At 41.1% G+C, this 18,148-nt stretch overlaps 2 protein-coding genes across 3 annotated transcripts in view; one reads left to right on the forward strand and one right to left on the reverse strand.

Moving 5' to 3' along the window:
• The window catches only part of LOC121319627 (solute carrier family 41 member 2-like), a 35,984-nt gene extending 27,637 nt beyond the window's left edge, over window positions 1-8,347 (reverse strand). For both annotated transcript variants that reach the window (XM_041257238.1, XM_041257237.1), the window contains exon 1: window positions 8,185-8,347. The gene's annotated coding sequence lies outside the window, so the exon portion shown is untranslated. The remainder of the gene's footprint in view (window positions 1-8,184) is intronic.
• Window positions 8,348-13,842: 5,495 nt separating this feature from the next.
• LOC121319629 (uncharacterized protein C12orf45-like) lies at window positions 13,843-18,138 on the forward strand. Its single transcript, XM_041257240.1, has 4 exons — window positions 13,843-14,112; window positions 15,855-15,941; window positions 16,531-16,667; window positions 17,025-18,138. The coding sequence occupies exons 1-4, from the start codon at window positions 13,914-13,916 to the stop codon at window positions 17,211-17,213; spliced, it is 612 nt and encodes a 203-aa protein (XP_041113174.1). The 5' UTR covers window positions 13,843-13,913; the 3' UTR covers window positions 17,214-18,138.
• Window positions 18,139-18,148: the final 10 nt, after the last annotated feature.

Below are 18,148 nucleotides of genomic sequence, written 5' to 3' on the forward strand. Positions count from 1 at the left end.
ATTCCTCAGCACCATATCACTACTATACCTGAACACTGCAAACCACTTTGCTACAATAACATATTTAATATCCTTGTAATTTATAAAATTTATACTTGAGCAACATGACAACCGGCAGTCTAAGTCACTGAAATTAGAAGAAAAAAAAAAAAAACAGTTTGTCTGTTATTGTCTTGTTTTGTAAATTGCCAGACGGCTAACACGATTCTGGAGCTGTCACCAAAGCCGGAACAGCGCTGCACGATTAAAACAAATAACTGTATCACCCACCACGAGCACTGCTGCATGCACTCAGGACTGGTGACCATGTTAGTATTATTGTGGGGCAGATATTTGTGTCTATTATTTGGTATTGTGACCCGTTGTTATTTACGCCATGCAATACACATTGTTGTGTAATGCCAGGGTCTTATTATTTGGTCACCAGACCTGGATAAAATAAAATTCCTTTTCAACTGGATTATAACCCTCTTTGTCTGTTTTATCACACACTGCATCACTCCTGCACCTGTACCCACATATCCACTTTGCCACAGGAACCCCAGTACAAGTAACAGAGCTAAAACATTGAGGGGAACTCGTCTCTAATTTTATGTTGTAAGGGTCGAGCTCGAGGCCACCCTTTAACATTCTTGCTCCAAAACTAGGGTTTTGTGGATCCATGACATTCAGCCAATAGAACCATGTAAAAGTATGGGGCATAGCCCACACTGCTACATCACAAATGTCTGCGACAGTTGCACCCTGGAATAAAGCACACAAAGTTGTCATGCCCCTGGTAGAATGGGCAGTGAGCTTCTCTGGAGGTGGCAAGTTGGGTTCATCATATGCAGTCTGAACTGTACCTGTGATCCATCTTGATAGCCTCTGTTTAGACAGAGCTTTCCCATGGGACTTAGCCCCCCATAACATATAAAAAAAACAGTTCAGACTGCCACCAACTTTTGGTCTTGTCCACATAATATGCTAGTGTTCACACCAGGCAAAGCATATGGAGCTGCCACTCTCTATCAGACTGGAAAGGAGGAAGATGAAAAGCCTCAAGCTCCACCGTCTGGTTCATGTGGAACGCTGAGATGGTTTTTGGCAAAAATCAGGATTAGTGCAAAGTCGAACTTTCACCCTGGCTTCTGCAAAAATTAAGCAGGCTTTTGCAACTGAAAAGGCTTGCATCTCACTCACCCGCATAGCAGATGTAATAGCGAGCATGAAAACTGCTTTGATTGATAAATATTTCAGTTCCGCAGCATGTTCAATAAGCACTTCCAGCACCAAATTAAGTCTCCAACGAGGGACAGTGTCCTTCACAGGCGGCCGAAGCCGCTGAGCACGCTTTAAAAATTGCCCCGCCAGGAAATGAGCTCCTGGGGACACTGAATCAATTTTAATACAACAAGCCGAAATGGCTGCCAAATAGACCTTTAATGTAGAGGGGTATTTCCACTCATCAAATAGGTCTGTAAAAATTGCAGTATAACTGCTATGGGACAGGTTGTAAGGTCTAATCCCTTAGGGAGGCACCACATTGAAAAACACCCCACTTGTAACCATACTGGGAAAGTGTGGATTGCGCTCTGGCATTCTGTAGAGTGATAATGACTCTATTAGAAAGCCCCAGGTGTCTCAAATAGTACCGTTCAGGGGCCAGACCCAGAGCAGCAGGCTCGATGGGTTGGGATGTCACAACGTGCCCCACGTCTGACTGAGCAGGTCACAGTGTTTCGGTAGACACCATGGCTGGCCTCACAGGAGCTTTATAAGGGTTGAAAACCACACATGGGGTTATTAATAACACCCTGGTCCGGTCTTGCCTGATCTTTTCCAAGCAGAGCGGGAGCATGGCGAGTAGAGGAAAGGCATGCAGAAGGTGCCTCGGCCACTGGTGTGCCATGGCATCTATTGCCAGTGGGTCCCCGGGTCCCATTATTGAGAACCAAGGAGGGCAATGGGTGGATTCTTGGGAGGCAAATTGGTCCACCTGTGCTCTCCTGAACCGTTTCCAAGTGAGGCTCACCACTTCTGGGTGAAGCCCTCATTCTGAGGCACTGGGGACTGTCCTTGAAAGGAGGTCCACTGCCCAATTCGTCACCCCGGGAAGATTTACAACCCACTGGAGAATGGGGGACCTGAGGCCATCCGGGTGGTTTACGTACATCACCACAGTAGTTGTGTCCATCCAGGGGTCCACAGGGGGTCTCCAAACTCCTTGTACTACCCTGCTGTTCCACACGGCACCCCAGCCGAGTCTGGACCCATCTGTGGTGACAACCTCTCACCTGGTAACACTGGCCAGCACTACACCTAAGCATAGGTGAGCAGGCTGTGTCCACCAGGATAGTGCTTGCATATAGTGCTGAGGCACTGTCAGCAGATGGCAGCAGATCAACGTGGGTTGAAAAACCCTGCTGTTGAACAAGCCTTGGAGAGATGCATATGCCGAAGACCCAAGGGGAGTGGCTGGGAAGCTGCTGCCATCAAGCCCAGAAGCCACTGAAACATCACTACTGTAGACTTCTTGCTGATCTGAAAAAGCGTTAGACAAGCGGCTATTATCTGCACTCTGTCTTCTGACAGAGTGGACAACATGGTCTTGAAATCCAGACACACTCCTAAATAGGAGGCTGTCTGTGAAGGTGCGAGCTGGCTTTTTGCATAGTTCACTGACAGACCTAACCAGAACAGGTGATCTGTGACGAGTTTCACTTGAGTCCCTGCCTGCACTGGATATTGAGCACAAATGAGCCAATCGTCCAGGTAATTAAGCACTCTGATGCCCCGGAGTCTCAATGGGACGAGAATAGCTTCCGTGCACTTTAAAAATGCAAGGGGGGCTAATGAGAGGCCGAACGGTAGAACCTGAAACTCATATGCTGTTCCTTGGAAAGCGAACCTGAGGTACTTCCTGTGCCCTGATTTTACTGGAATGTGAAAGTGTCTTTTAAATACGCTATAGTGAACCAGTCGCCTGTCCCTACTGACTGCAACAACTGCTGCAAGGTTAACATTTTGAACCTCTGTCGACTCAGATAAGGGTTGACCTGTCTGAGATAGAGGATTGCTCTGAGGCCACCATCCCATTTGGGCACCAGGAAGTACCTGGAGTAAAAACCTTCTTCCAAGTGTAGAGGACGAACTGTGCAAATAGCCCGCTTCTGCAGCAGGGCTGTCACCTCCCAAGTTAATACCAACGCGTCTCGTGGATCCATGACTAACGTTGTAATCATGCCCTGAAATGGAGGAGGACCGTGTTAGAATTGCAGAGAAAAACCGTTCTGTACTGTATTGAGCACCCAGGTGTCCGAGGTACATTGAGACCAGTACTCCAGGCGATTCCCTGAAAAGGGGCCCTGGGCCTGTGGCAGCAAATTGCTAGGGCTGCTACTTTGCCTGAGGTTTCTGCCTTTGTGCTTGATGGCAAAATATATTGAAGTTTCCCCTTTGCACAGCCGTGGGTCAGTTGTGGAAACCCCTTTGGATTTAGCAGGAGACGGTTGTGCCGGTCTCTGAGGCTGCTGGAACCTTGGTCTCCAGTTCGGTGTCGGTCAACGTACTGGAGGTGGCCTCTTTGGAAGCAGGTGCACCAGTTCCTTCATAGACTCCTGCGCCCAATGACAGCGCTGCAACACGTCATCTACCACAGGAGTAAAAGTGTGTCCTGGAGTAATGGGAGAATTCAGCAATGGTCCCTTGTCACCATCCACTATGATCACCTGTGACTGTAATAGTGCAGAGGGAGCAGGTGTAGCAGTGTGGTCGTGCAACAGCTCCGCTAACATGTTTCCGTGTTGGGAGACTGCCTCCCAGAGATTATCTAGCTGCTGAGAGCTCTCCTATCTATGAGATCAGTGGCTCTTTCTCTCCTTTTCTTAGGAGGGGAAGAAGAAGGATGAAGCCAGTCTCCTACGTGATGGTCTCCTATCTTCCCTAGGCAGAGAGCTCTCATGAGAGGATACAGGTCTCTCCTTCTGAATGGACACAGTGCTCACTTGAACTGCAATACACTTTTCTAATTTTTCTAATTTACGCATAGAGAAGGACGCACAAAACTATTTTATAATTGCAGTTGCCGAGCGCCTCTTAAGTGTGCTCCGGACCTAGACACACAGCGCATCTGCCTTGCCTGTCCTCTGTGGGGAGACCTCTCGTGCATATGTCACGTTATGAAAACCTGGCATAATGTAACCACAGCAGTACATAATGCAAACAATCTAACTGTAAATCGCTATAACAGTATAGCATATATTACTAGTACCCAAGGAGACTGATGAACATGTATGCAGCAATGCTACTATGCAGCTGGCAGAGCGACAACAGTGGTAAATGACTAACCAGTGCTGATTAGATCAAAGATGGTACTGTCTTGTATTGAACACTTAACATCTGCACTGTTTACTATAGTACAAAGTACAGTACACACAGAACAAGTCTACAGTGCACAAGCATGGTACATACAGTACAGTGCAACAATATCGTACAGTGCACAGACTGTGCACAATAAGCACAGTGCAGTACAGTATGGTGGGCAATGCACAGTATATACAGCATGGTATAAATGGTACAGTATAGTGCTAATTATATATTATACAGTACACAAAGTACAGTGCGACAGTATGCACAGTGCAGTACAGTATGATGGGCAATGCACAGTGCAGTACAAACAATATAGTAGAGCGTAAATGATATATTACAATGCCCAATGTACGGTATATCCAGTCAGTATGTAGTGCAGATACCTCTGGTATGGTACACATGGTACAGTGAATGTTAAGGTGTAAGGTATGGTGTACGGTATAAGAACGGTACACTCGGTATGATACGATGCAGAGTGCGGTCCACTACCATTACAGTAACCTTGTTTACCAAGAACGGTAGTAGATCAGTGACCTACAGTTACTGAAGAAGCAATATGTGGGGATGCCCACCCGTACAGCTTCTGGCTTAACAAAACACAGCCCTAAGACTAGAGGAAGCCTGCTGTCAGCTGTGAAAGCCTTTGCAATGGTACTGCAAGCAAAGACCAGAGCGGCAACAAAACACTGCGGGAAGGACTGCAAGCAGTCAGACCTGAAGCACAGCTGAGCCCAGCAACTACTAGTGAATTGGAAGGGTAACCTCGTTCATTGTACAAAAGTATCAGCGGATACTGCAGCAGGTCTGGGACCTAGAGTTACCACAAGAACAATATTTTGGCTAACCTTGAAACCCAAGGAAAGCCTACTGCTAGAGCCGTAACAGTCTTCCCACTAAATTCTGTAAGCAGATCTTAATATGCTACAAACACACTGGGAAAAGGTGCAAGCAGACAGACCCAGAGCGCGTGTCTTCAAACACAGGACAGCAGTAAAGCTGATTTAACGACTCAAGCGAGTTTTGTATGGCAAGCATCCTTATTCAGATGAATGAATTGTTTGGAGTGTTGGTGTGAGACTAGAGAATGCATGTTTAACTGTTATATTGCAGGTCTAAAATTAATATTATAGTTACATATCTTACGTCTCGTCATGAGCAGTTACTGTAATCCCTTTCAAAATAATACAGTGCATGGCAAACATTTCATATTTTACAGTGCGTGTCTTATGGCTCTCGATCATATGGAAAACTTCTGCTGTATACTGTAGATCTCAAATGTGCTGTTTCGAAAGACACGTCAAATTGTATCTGGTACTAAAGCTTTCCTATCAGGAAATCTGTTAGACTTGTACTTTCAGGTCACTTCACCTCAACAGTGTCTTTGTGGTTAAAAGCATGCCAGCCATTCACGGAAGCAGCTGTTTGGTTAGTGACAGGAAAGGCAACCCTGAAAAAGTGAGGGCAAGAACACTCTCCAGGTGAAGGGCAAGACCATCAGAAAGCAAGGCCTGCAAAATGAGATAGTGTAGTTCCAGATACCACGCTTTAACATTAAAATACAAGTTTGCCAAAACATATATTTCTTTCAAAAGAACACATTTGGGACTTATATAGTGAATGGATTTGCATGGTGTGAAAATGCACTGATTGTGACTTTAAACAGTTTAGCACCAGGCTTTTCATATTGGTGACAACTGTTCATCACATCTACACACAACAGGCCTGTGATGTTCTTTGCACTACATACACACATTGTTTTTGGGGAGATATATGTAATTTTTAAAAAACACTTTCACAAACACCACTACTTCTATCATGGGGCACTCCAGGAGCCAACTCAGGTTAGCAGATCAGTCTCTTCCTAATAAAATGGTTGCCCCCAGTAGATTTCCATAGTTCTTCTCTGAACACTGGGACAACCCGCAATCCATTCCCCTAAAACTGTGCATTTCTAAACATAGGATTGCAACTCTTTACTGATTCTGGATTAAGTGCCTTCTTGGGAACTGGAAATTCATCTCATGTATTTAAGTGAGTATATTGTTAGGGCCTAAAGTTTATGGTACATAGAGGAACTCATTTGTTTTGAGCCAGTCTGGATTCTTCTCTGAATTTCTGTTAATTGTTTCTGATGATTTGCTGCTTAATGAGTTAACTTTCAACGTATTCTTTGTTTTAATCTGATCAGCAGCATAAACTGTGCATGAGTGGTAATCCACGATTCACCACTACATCAAGTGAATCCGACTTACAGAAAGACTCCCTACAGGTCTAATTCACTCAGTTTGTCACATATTAACACATTTGATCAGATACTGTATGAAGAATACATGGTAGGTTATTGCACAATTAAAAGGTTTCGTGATTATTTGTTAAAAAACAAAGTCCAAAACATGTAGCTTATATCGCACACCAACTATTTTATATTATTACCAGTATTTCCATTCCTGGGTGCTACCTCCGATATCAGGTCTCCCAAATATCCCAATATTATTCCTGATTAATGCAAGTAGAGGTGCAACACCATAATAATAGAATGTTGCAGATCAAATTTCCATCCTTTATTATTAAAAAAGAACAAAGTTGAAAAAAAAAAAACAGACGTTTCAAGCTGTACCCAAATATACCCGGACAGTAATATGGTGTGGTATGCTGTGCTGTGTGTCCAACTTGTTTCCAAGGCAACTTTAAACTTGTGACCCAATGCCTGCCATCAACTACTGTACGCTTCCAACACCCATTATTATTTTCCCAGTTTTAAGAGCCTTGGACCTAAAAAAAGATTACAAAACCAATCTCTATTGACAAAGCTAAACACAGCAACCCATGAAATCAAACACACCAATAAATTCTCGATACTGCCATTGCAAACATTTGCTTAGTAACTTTGCATTTACCACACTGTGTGCTGTACCTTGCTTTACTATCTTTTAGTTTGTTACAAAGATATCATGCAAGTTATTATTTTATCTTGACTGGCTAAATAAAAAGATAAACAACATATTGAAATAGACACTCCTTTAGTCCTCTATTTTCCACATTCGATCTTGACGGTGTATTTCTGATAATGGTACATTATTATAATAATTCAATTAATTTTAAATAAATTACAAAATGCTGTACAATGACATCAGTTATCAGCATTTATGGGTTTACAGGGCTAATTATTGTATGTATAAAATACATGGCAGAGGTCGTGATTAAATTCATGAGGTATTTAAAGTATGTTTAAATATACTCCACACCAGATAGTAGCCGAAGTTTGAATTAGTTGCAGTGTGACAGCGGGGGTAACAAACTGATGCCAGAAGCGAATTATCTTAATGCGCCTTAGTTTTATTCCTAAAAGTTTAAAGTGATCAATAAATAAACAAACAAATACATAAATACATAAAAAAAAAAAAAAAAAAAAAAAACTATGGGATGTGAAATGAGGCCAAAGACAGTAACTGTCCGTATATTACCAAACAGAAAAGCAACCATGCCCTAGCTGCCTAAATCGGCATCTTTACACAACAGATACACAAACAACCTATTTGCAGATGTCAAAATACAGATAAAAGACAAATTAGAGCAAACTGAATAGGTATACACTATATTGTATAGTAGAAATACCTTGTGATTTTCAGCAATATTTGCAAACTTGTTCAGTGTATGTTTTTATTTTTATTTTTTTATTTTTAAAACATGCCCCATCTTTTGTGTATACTTAATATTATTTCACCGCAGAATCTGAAGTAATTACTAAATCTCCTAATCACGGTTTTAAAAAGTAGCACTGGACAAAAACAACGTTCATCAAACAAAGACACAGCTTGGAACGCTATTCCTTACCTCCTAAAGGATGTTGTTGTTCTTTCTAGCACGAGTTAGTTGTCCTTTTTCCAGTAAAATCTTCAAAATGATGTTATGATTTTACCGCTGCCTCTTTTCTTCCTCTCTGCTCGGCAGCCTTTTTTACGGGATGTCCCTATATCTTCCATGTATGACAACTCATTGCTTGACTCACCAGCACAGACAGACACAAGATAGCCCCGCCCCCACTGCGCCTGCGCAGAAACATTCTTTCCTCAAGTAAAACTAAAACGCTATCCGGTCTCAGCACCACTAACTCTGAAATAATAATAATAATAATAATAATAATAATAATTATTATTATTATTCTTTGGGTTTGTTATAGCACTTGTTTTGCTGTCAACAACCTATCAACTGTTTATCAAAAATAAACCAGTAAATATATTCCCAATTCATACTAGTAAGTAGCATACCAGTAGTTGGTGACATTTTTAGCCGGGAGGTACAGTAGCTCAGTTGTTGGAGTGCAGTAATATATTGCACAAGGTATAGTGGTTAAAGGAGTCTGAGATTAAATTACAATTATTGCACTCCTGTTATCCTTATACAACAAACACTGTGATAAAGGTAATGTCAAACGTTGTAAAGTATAAAGATAATGATATGTTATTAAAATAATATTCTAGGCTTAGTGATAAGACAGAATTCAGAAGTTGCAGATTGTGTTGCTTAGTATTATAGACTGCAGGACAAGGCAACGAGGACCATTGTAATGATCTAGGAACAGCAAATCTAAACACAGCTGGGGCTTTAACAGGAGTGATTCACTGACCTGCCTATTACCATTACTCAATCTCTTTTTTTTTTTTAAACAGTGAAACAAAATCAGTGAATAAGTCTGTTTTTTCTTTCTGTATGTCTGGGTCTCTTGCAGGTGTGTCTCTCCCACTGGTATCAGGAAAGATAAGGTGTTCCTCCCTTCATGGTGCAACACTTGTTTCCTAAGGTACAAGGACACAGATGGCATAGGGAGGTTGGGAAGATGATCTAAGGCTGGCTCCTTAGTAGATGGAAGAATTCCAGACCTGAACAACAGACCTGTGTCTATCACCTGTCACTGCCTTACTGTTTTGCCCCTGCGAGGAGCATCATTGTAACTTATAGTTTACTGGCTTGTGTGGTCATGTTGTCTTGCTGCTAGAACCTATCCAGGGGCTCGGGAACTCCCACCCTGTCGCTTCATCCTCCTGTGTGACCCCTGTTAAAATCTTATGTTTCTAACTTTGCGGTGGTCTATTGAGCCTAGCAGGCAGACGTAGCCTCCATACTGCAGTGTCTAATAATGAAAGACCGATCTGCTTGAATATACCCAAAGACGATCTCCGAGTTTTATTCCTTTAATATTGGTAACAAAAAAGGACCATGACTGATAGGGCACATTCTCATTTGGGGGGGGGGGGGGGTCAAGTTCATATTTGTTACCTTTGTGTCTTGCAAAAGAACAACCCATTCAGGAGTACAGTGTGACCTGGCAGACCCTGGATAAGGTTGTTATGACCACAGCCACACAGCTGTCTTCCAACTTACACTCTTGTTTACTGTGACAAGATAGCAGCGAGACAGAGACTCAGAAGAATGACTGCAGTACAAGCACTAAAGCACACTTTAATAAACAAAAATACATACAAAAAAAGTACAAGGGCAAAAATAAAAGTTTAAACAAAACACAAGCTGGGCATTCACCTTCATTACATTGCAAAAACAAACTGCAGCCACACATTGACAAAAAAAACAGTGTACACTCAATAAACTCCTTCCAAATGGCAGCTTGGGCTCTGCTTTATGTGATGTTGCTGCTGCCAATTAGCACTCATTCTATTTGGGAGCAGCCTCATTCTCACATGTTTTTGGCAGGGATAGGTATTAACCCCATCCTTACCAACCACCACCAAAACACAAGCAAAACACCACAATATCTACAGTTAGAGCTCTTGCTCTGCCACATTTACAGATAAGTAGTTCTATGATAACATTTTGATGGGTTACGATGCTTGATTTATAAAATAAAAAGTGTAAATAGAGAAAATAATACTTATGACATATGTAATTTTCAGGGTTTATAGAACCCAGAGTGTGGCAGGCTGGCGAGTGGATAGAGGCCCAGAGACAGACTGCAGTTCAAAAAAATAACTATTTTATTATAAATAAACACAAAAATGAAAGGGCACAAGGGCCAAAATAAAACAATTTAAACACAAAGAAAGACAAAAAGCAAAATTTACAAAAATAACAGTTTCCAGGCTGGGCAATGCCTTCACTGGATTCAAGTTTTCCAAACAACCAAAAAAAACCAACCTGCTTCCTCAGCTCCCTCTCTCCAAATGAGAAGCAGAGGCCTCCTTTTATATCAGGTGGCTGGGCGCTGATTGATCGTTAATCAACCTAATCAACCCCAGCCACCTGAACATAATAAACCCAGGCAGGTAGGGGAAGTTAACCCCATCCCTGCCAATTTAAAGGGCAGAGCTTTGCTCTGCCACACAGAGATTATTTTCAATAAAAGCGAGACTGATTTAAAGGTAGAGACTGAGAGACTGATTTAAGGTAGAGACTGAGAGACTGATTTGCTGAGCCATGTTTCTTCCTCATTATGTGCTCTATTCATCCCTTCTAAATAGTATGCAAATGACAACGTCCAGTTCCTAAGTCCTGTCCTGTTTTTTTATTTTTATGTACAACCCACTAACAGAATTACTACAGTCTCAAAGCTTTTGTGAATTTAATTAATTACACTGGGTAAAGACACGACTTACTGTCAAGTTACTATTTGATTATTATTTGGAAACAGTTCTCCATTTTGGAAAAGTTCACACAAAAATATAATTTAGAGAGTATTTCAATTGCACACTGAGACATCTTTACAGATAAATGCCAAGATACAAATGTATATTTCACATAAAAAAGAGGAACTGCAGAGGTAGTAGTCACTTGTGCATTGTGCTTGTGTATTTTGTTATACAAGAAAAGCTAATTAAGTGAAGCCATCATGGTGAGTTTTAAAAGACATCTAATTGGTTATATGTATATAAAGAGAAGGCTGTGATGTATGGTAACTGAAGCACATTTAAAACATTATGTGGTGTATCATCTTAAGGACTTCATCCTACATTGTAAACTGAGTGTACATGAATAAGTCTCATTGAATAGTTTAACAGACAAAACCTAAAGGCCTTGCTGATCTTTCCAGCCCAAGTTCAAGAAGCAACAGCTTGCTTAAAAGCTTATGTGACCCTTCACCTTTAACCCTTTTTGGTACAAGGGATACATTTGTCCCACAAATAAAATGATGCTAACTTTCTAACTTTAAAATTTACTGACAGGTTGGCGCAGCTCATAAAATGGTCCTTCTTAGAGAATACTTTAAGAACTGCGCGATCTGTGCAGCCGCCGAAGCTTGTCACTGCGTGACCTGTGACCGTTTTGCGTCCGAGCTCACACAGATGGCGAACTAGAACAGGTTTTGTGCAGAATTTTGTGCAAATTGGGCCTTATGAAACAATTTGTCAGAGCTCTAGATAAGGAGTCGGCAGCCTTCAAGTACCTTCAAGACTTCTTCCCTAAGTTGTCTGAGGCAAAGGTCAAAGCTGGTGTCTTCGTCGGACCACAGATAAAGAAGATCCTGGAGTGCAATGAATTCCCCAAGAAGCTCACTAGTAAGGAGAAAGCTGCTTGGAACAGCTTTGTCACAGTGGTTCGAGGCTTCCTGGGCAATCACAAGGCCGAAAACTATGTGGAGCTGGTTGAGACTCTGGTGAAGAACTACGGCACAATGGGCTGTAGGATGTCCCTCAAAGTCCATATCTTTGATGCTCATCTTGATAAATTCAAGGAGAACATGGGAGCGTACTCAGAGGAGCAAGGCGAGCGCTTCCACCAGGATATACTGGACCTTGAACGTCGCTACCAAGGACAGTATAACGAGAACATGATGGGAGACTACATTTGGGGGCTGATTCGTGAAAGTAATTTACAGTATAATCATAACTCTCGAAAAACTACTCACTTCTAAATCATTTGTAGCCATTTTTGTATTACTTTAGTATAAATACATGTTAATTTGGATTCATATGTTGTTTTTTTCTGACTTTATGTGAACGAAAAGACACAAATTCGCTCATTTTCTCATTGAAAATAGGTACATTTCAAAATATCACTGTCCTGGTCACAAAAGCAAAGTTTGTGGGGAATAATAGCCATTTTCTATACTTTTGAGGCATAAGCAATTAGGAAATAACACTTACTACCAAGGAACAAAAATTGTGTTACATAGTGTAATCTGCGCGTCTCGAATGCAACCAGCACCAAGAACGCAGCCACATTCTTTGCGTAGCCTGATACAACGACCCGGACTGCCTGACTGCACAGGGCCGCTGCCTGACTGCCCAGTGCCACCACCTGACTACACAGAGCCACTGCCAGAATGCCTGCTGGAAGCGCCGGAGGGCCCCACGCCACCGCCAGCATTGCTACTGCCGGCACTGGCCCTGCTGGAGTGCACCTCACCACCACAGCATTGCCTGCACTTGTAAAGATGGTGCTAAAGTCACTCAGGTTTTGAGGGCAGGAAGGGGGTTAAACGGGCACCCCACCTACCCCCCTTTGGCCTGAAGTATGTGGCTGTGGACCAATGGGATGTGTAAGCTTTGAATAAAGGGGCGGGGCTGGGGTTATAAGAGGCGCTGCAACGCCTTATTGTTGTCTTGTTGTGGTTGCCATGGTTCCTGAGAAGCTGACTGAGAGCTGCTGACTCTGTGTGTGTGGGGAGAAAGGGGCTGAATAAAGCTTTGGAACAAAGAACAAGTGTGTCTGTCTCCTGTTTTCTGACTGCCCTGTTAAATGCTACAATATACATACGTACATACATACATACATACATACATACATACATACATACATACATACATACATAAAAACAAACCACACACACGCACAAACACACACTCCTATGTAAACAGACACTACAGGGATGTGCCTTCAGCCCCTTCAAGTAATTCTAGTACACCCAGCGCCCAGGATTGCAGTGTTATTGCACTTATTAGGTGGATTTTTTTTTTTTTTTTTTTTTTTTTAAATAAAAATATATACACATTTTTTATTGTGGGTTAATATTTTTTAATTAAAGATATATACACATTTTTTATTTCCAATGAAATATAAATGTATTTTGTTCAATATATTACTAAGCTAGGGACAACACTCCCCTTACATATGCTTTAATTATATGAACATACCTACGTCTGTACTATTAATGTTACTGGAATCTCTTTCGGAATCTTTCAATGAAAAATTGGCTTAGAAAATGCCTCTTAGTCGTTTACAGTGATGGTTTTGTGCAGTATTATTATTATTATTATTATTATTATTATTATTATTATTATTTTACTAGCAATGACGTATGTGGTGCCATCCAAGATAACATTGTAATAATATAAGTGATTAGTGGAAAAACAGTGGTCATGTTTCACACACCCTGACTAGGTGGCAGGAGCAGGTTTCCTAATTAAGGTATATCCTTGACTACACCCCTCTCTGTCTGTCAGCACTCCTCTGTTTTTTGTAGTCGTGGCTGTTCCAGCGGAGCACCTCTAAGAACTACACGATCTGTGCAGCCGTCGAAACTCGTCACTGCGTGACCTGTGACGGTTTTGCGTTCGAGCTCACACAGATGGCGAACTAGAACGTGTTTTGCGGAGAATCTGCGCACATTGATGAAAATCTGCGCGTCTCGAACGCAGCCACATACTTTGCGTAGCCTGATAGAACGACTCGGATGTTGTTACTATGCTTGTGAGGCGCTCGTCTATGAAAGTATGGAAGGTTGCAGAGTTATGAATGGTGGCGAAGAGAAGGCACATAAACAACAGAAAACTATTTCTAAGGAACTGCTGTCTGTTGGAAATGGAGGAGGTATGTGACAATTTAGTTGCAAATCTCTCAGTTCAAACTTATTTTCTCGATTATTTCCGCTATTTCATAACGATCGGAACTAAAATATCGCGCATATATATATATATATATATATATATATATATATATATATTGCTTGCATAAGTATTCAACCGCCACATATTAATATTTGGTAGAGCCACCTTTCGCAGCAATAACAGCTATAAGTCTTTTGGGGTAAGTATGTACCAACTTTGCACACAGTGACGGAGTGATTTTGGCCAATTCTTCTTGGCAGATTTGCTCCAGGTTGTTCAGGTTGGTTGGACGACGCTTGTGGACAGCAATTTTCAAATAGTGCCACAGATTCTCAATGGGATTGAGATCAGGACTTTGACTGGACCACTCTAGGACATTCACCTTTTTGTTGTTGAGCCACTCCAATGTTGCTTTGGCCTTGTGCTTGGGATCATTGTCCTGCTGAAAGGTGAATTTCCTCCCAAGCTTCAGTTTTTTAGCGGACTGAAGCAGATTCTCTTGCAGTATTTACCTGTATTTTGCTCCATCCATTCTTCCTTCAATTGTAACAAGATACCTAGTCCCAGCTGATGAGAAGCATCCCCACAGCATGATACTGCCACCACCATACTTCACTGTAGGGATGGTGTGTCTTGAGGCATGGGCAGTGTTAGGTTTGCGCCACACATATTGCTTTGAGTTTTGGCCAAAAAGCGCTATCTTGGTCTCATCTGACCACAAAACCTTTTCCCACATCGCAGCTGGGTCACTCTCATGCTTTCTGGCAAACTCCAAACGTGCTTTCAGATGGTACTTTTTGAGTAATGGCTTTTTTCTTGCCACCCACCCATACAGGCCAGTGTTATGCAGAGCTCTTGATATGGTTGACTGGTGCACCATTACTCCACTCCCAGCCACTGAACTCTGTAGCTCCTACAAAGTGATTGTTGTCCTCTCTGTGGTTTCTCTCACAAGTCTCCTCCTTGTTTGAGCGCAGAGTTTTGAGGATAGGCCTTTTCTCTGGCAGTGCCTGGGTGATGTGATGCAGCTTCCACTTCCTGATTATGAGATATGCAAACCCTTGGATATTATTTTGTACCCTTTCCCTAATCTATGCATTTGTATTACTTTATCTCTCACTTCTGTAGAATTCTGTTTGTTCTTCATTTTCCTTCAGATTTACAGCCTTACCAATGATCCTTCAGCAGTGGGGTTTTTATCCAGGAAATGTGACAGCAACTTTAATGTTTCACAGGTGGAGGCCAATGGTAAGGTAATTGTGTTTTTGTTAGGGCAATTTCTTTCATCTGTGCAAACTGGGAGCTTCCATAGCACAGGGGTTGAATACTTATGCAAGCAAGATATTTCAGTTTTTTATTTTTCTTAAAAATATTTCCCAACATAAAACCAATGTCACCTTACAATAATTGATTCTGAGTTTCAGTGTTTAAAAATAAAATATCAAACAGAACGAAATTTCAATGTACCATTTGTAATTCGGTAATATGAGAGAATTGGTCAAGGGTCTGAATACTTTTGCAAGGCACTGTATATATATATATATATATATATATATATATATATATATATATATATATATATATATATATACAGTGCCTTGCAAAAGCATTCATATATATAACACAGCACAACATGTAATTTGTATTGAACAGATAAACAGTTATGCAGGTAACACACCTTTTACTTATGCAATGTTTTAAAACTTATGTATTTATTTTCCACAGGCATTCATGACAAACTGCTCCTAAACTCGAAGCGCTCCAGTAAAAACGGGACTTCCTCGCAGACTGTGAAGGTCCCAAGGAGCAGTGGTGTGTTTAGATTTCCATATGAGGAATACCTACCAGCTGTCATAGTCCCAAAGGCTACACGTTTCTATTCTGTTGGTTGGGGTGTTTGACTGTAGTACTGTGGGGGTGGAGGGTTTAAGTGGCTGTCCATATTGGCTCATCACTCCGTTTTTTTTTTTTTTTTAATTTTATTTTCTTGAATGGGACATTTTAGAAATTAATTTAAAAAAAAAGTTAAGATTCTTAATGGTGTGTGTCATTTTTAATTGTCTATAATGATGTTTGCAATCAAAGTTGTTCTGGGTTTGGTTGCTGTAATATTAAGGTATCATTTTTCTTAAAATTTTCCTTTACTTGGCATGTAGTGAACAGGTTAGCAGAGGTAAAAGGTCAGGCATAGTCATATGATTTGAATCCAATGGGGTGTTCTTTTCAGGCACTTGGGATCCACAGCCAAGCTCAGTGCAAGCTACAAGCCAGGTTAAGGCAGACTGAGTTATTTTAGTTGTGTTCCCACTCGTGTGCACACTCACACTTTGTACCTGACAGAAGTGTTTTCAGTTATTGTGTGCATGCCTTTTTAAGGGAACTATTAATTTCTGTGTTCCAGTATTAGACAGACTGCAGAGTTTTCTCCCACAGATGGCCCAGGCCAATGAGAGACTGAAACTACAGATGGAGGAATCTCCAGCTGGCCAGTTCGATATTGAGAACATTGAAGGCAATTCTGAGAAAATCATTGAGATGGTAAAGTGTAATTTACAATATTAGTCAGTAAATACGTGACACCAAAAGTAACTCTTTAAATAGGGTGTATGAGCAGTGAGGACTACACTAACTTGACAGAATCCAAATCTTCTCTCGGTCCATGATAGTGTATATATATATTTTTTTTTAAACAACTTGACTTGGACAGTAGAATGGTGAAGGAGCAGATTTGAATTGTGTGTGATAATGGTGTAAAACCCATCTTTAGTTTCTTTTGGACTGCTGATAATTGACTGGAAATGGTTTAGAAGATAGTGAGACTGTATTGTGGGTGTACTATATTACAGAATGGTTTCCTGATCTCTCTTGCTGACTAAGTTTCTGATTCCTCGCCAGGATGTGGCGTTAGTGGAAGTAGATGATTTTGACAGCTGTGAAACAGAAGAATCTGAATCGGAGGATGAAAGCTCTCAGTCTGAGGAGGAGTATGGGGCCAGTGATATGAGGGAAGACCAACTCAAGTTACCTGGGAGTCGGGTGATGAGGAAAGGGAAGATTGAAGTGCTAGAGAGCATGAATGGTTAGCCAATGTGGAAAAGCACTTATTTGCTGAACCTCATTTATTGAAAGACTTGAAAGGGACCCAGGATCATGAAATCATAACCTGCAGGGTTGTTGTTCTGTACTTCAAAACATTTACCCAAGAAAAACTAAAATGCTTTAGGTCTGACTTAAAATAGTCAGTTAGTATCAAGGAGTGGTCAGAATGTGTTTTTTTTGCCTGCTGTGTCCGTGAATCTTCAAGCTGTTGTTGTATTTTGTTGGATATTTGTACAACTTGACAAATTCAAAATCTGCCCAGACAAAATATGTCCTCTCATTTGTAATTTTATTTAGGGAGGACTTTTCTTCTGGTATCCCCAAAGCAGTTATAGGTCCTGAGTAAAAGCCAGATGACTGGATACTTGGGATGAATCTGGGATATTTAGTGCATGCAGACAGTATTTATTTAACAACTGGAGAATTAATGCCTTAATGTTCCAAGCAGAGGCAGTACCAGGCATCTCCACACATAGCTCAGTTATTGGATTTCCCTAGTGCTTTGTGTGCCTGCTGGCAAAGTGCTTTGTGGGGCCAGCTGTAATATTGATTATGTGATGTGAAAAGGGTCTGGGAAACACTGATTTCATCTTTTGATCAATGCAGACCTGAGTTTATATCTGTAGCCCATAGCATTAGCTACCCATTTATTTAGTTACCCTACCTTGACTGAAACAAAATATTTTTTAAAGATCATGATATAGATGGATATCTGTTTTATATAATGTATATAATATTTTGGGATTGATATGGTAATGCTTATGTTAAAAGTTAAGTATGTGAGTTCTGCTTTTTCGTTTGTAAAAGTAATAGAGAAAGGTATTGATTTTATACTTTGTGTTTCAGTTGGCTAAAATGTCCAAACATTATAATAATCCTTTTTTTTTCACTGTTTGTTTTTCCTATTCACACAACATATA

The sequence above is a fragment of the Polyodon spathula genome, chromosome 8 (assembly GCF_017654505.1).
Source record: "Polyodon spathula isolate WHYD16114869_AA chromosome 8, ASM1765450v1, whole genome shotgun sequence".
NCBI lineage: Eukaryota > Metazoa > Chordata > Actinopteri > Acipenseriformes > Polyodontidae > Polyodon > Polyodon spathula.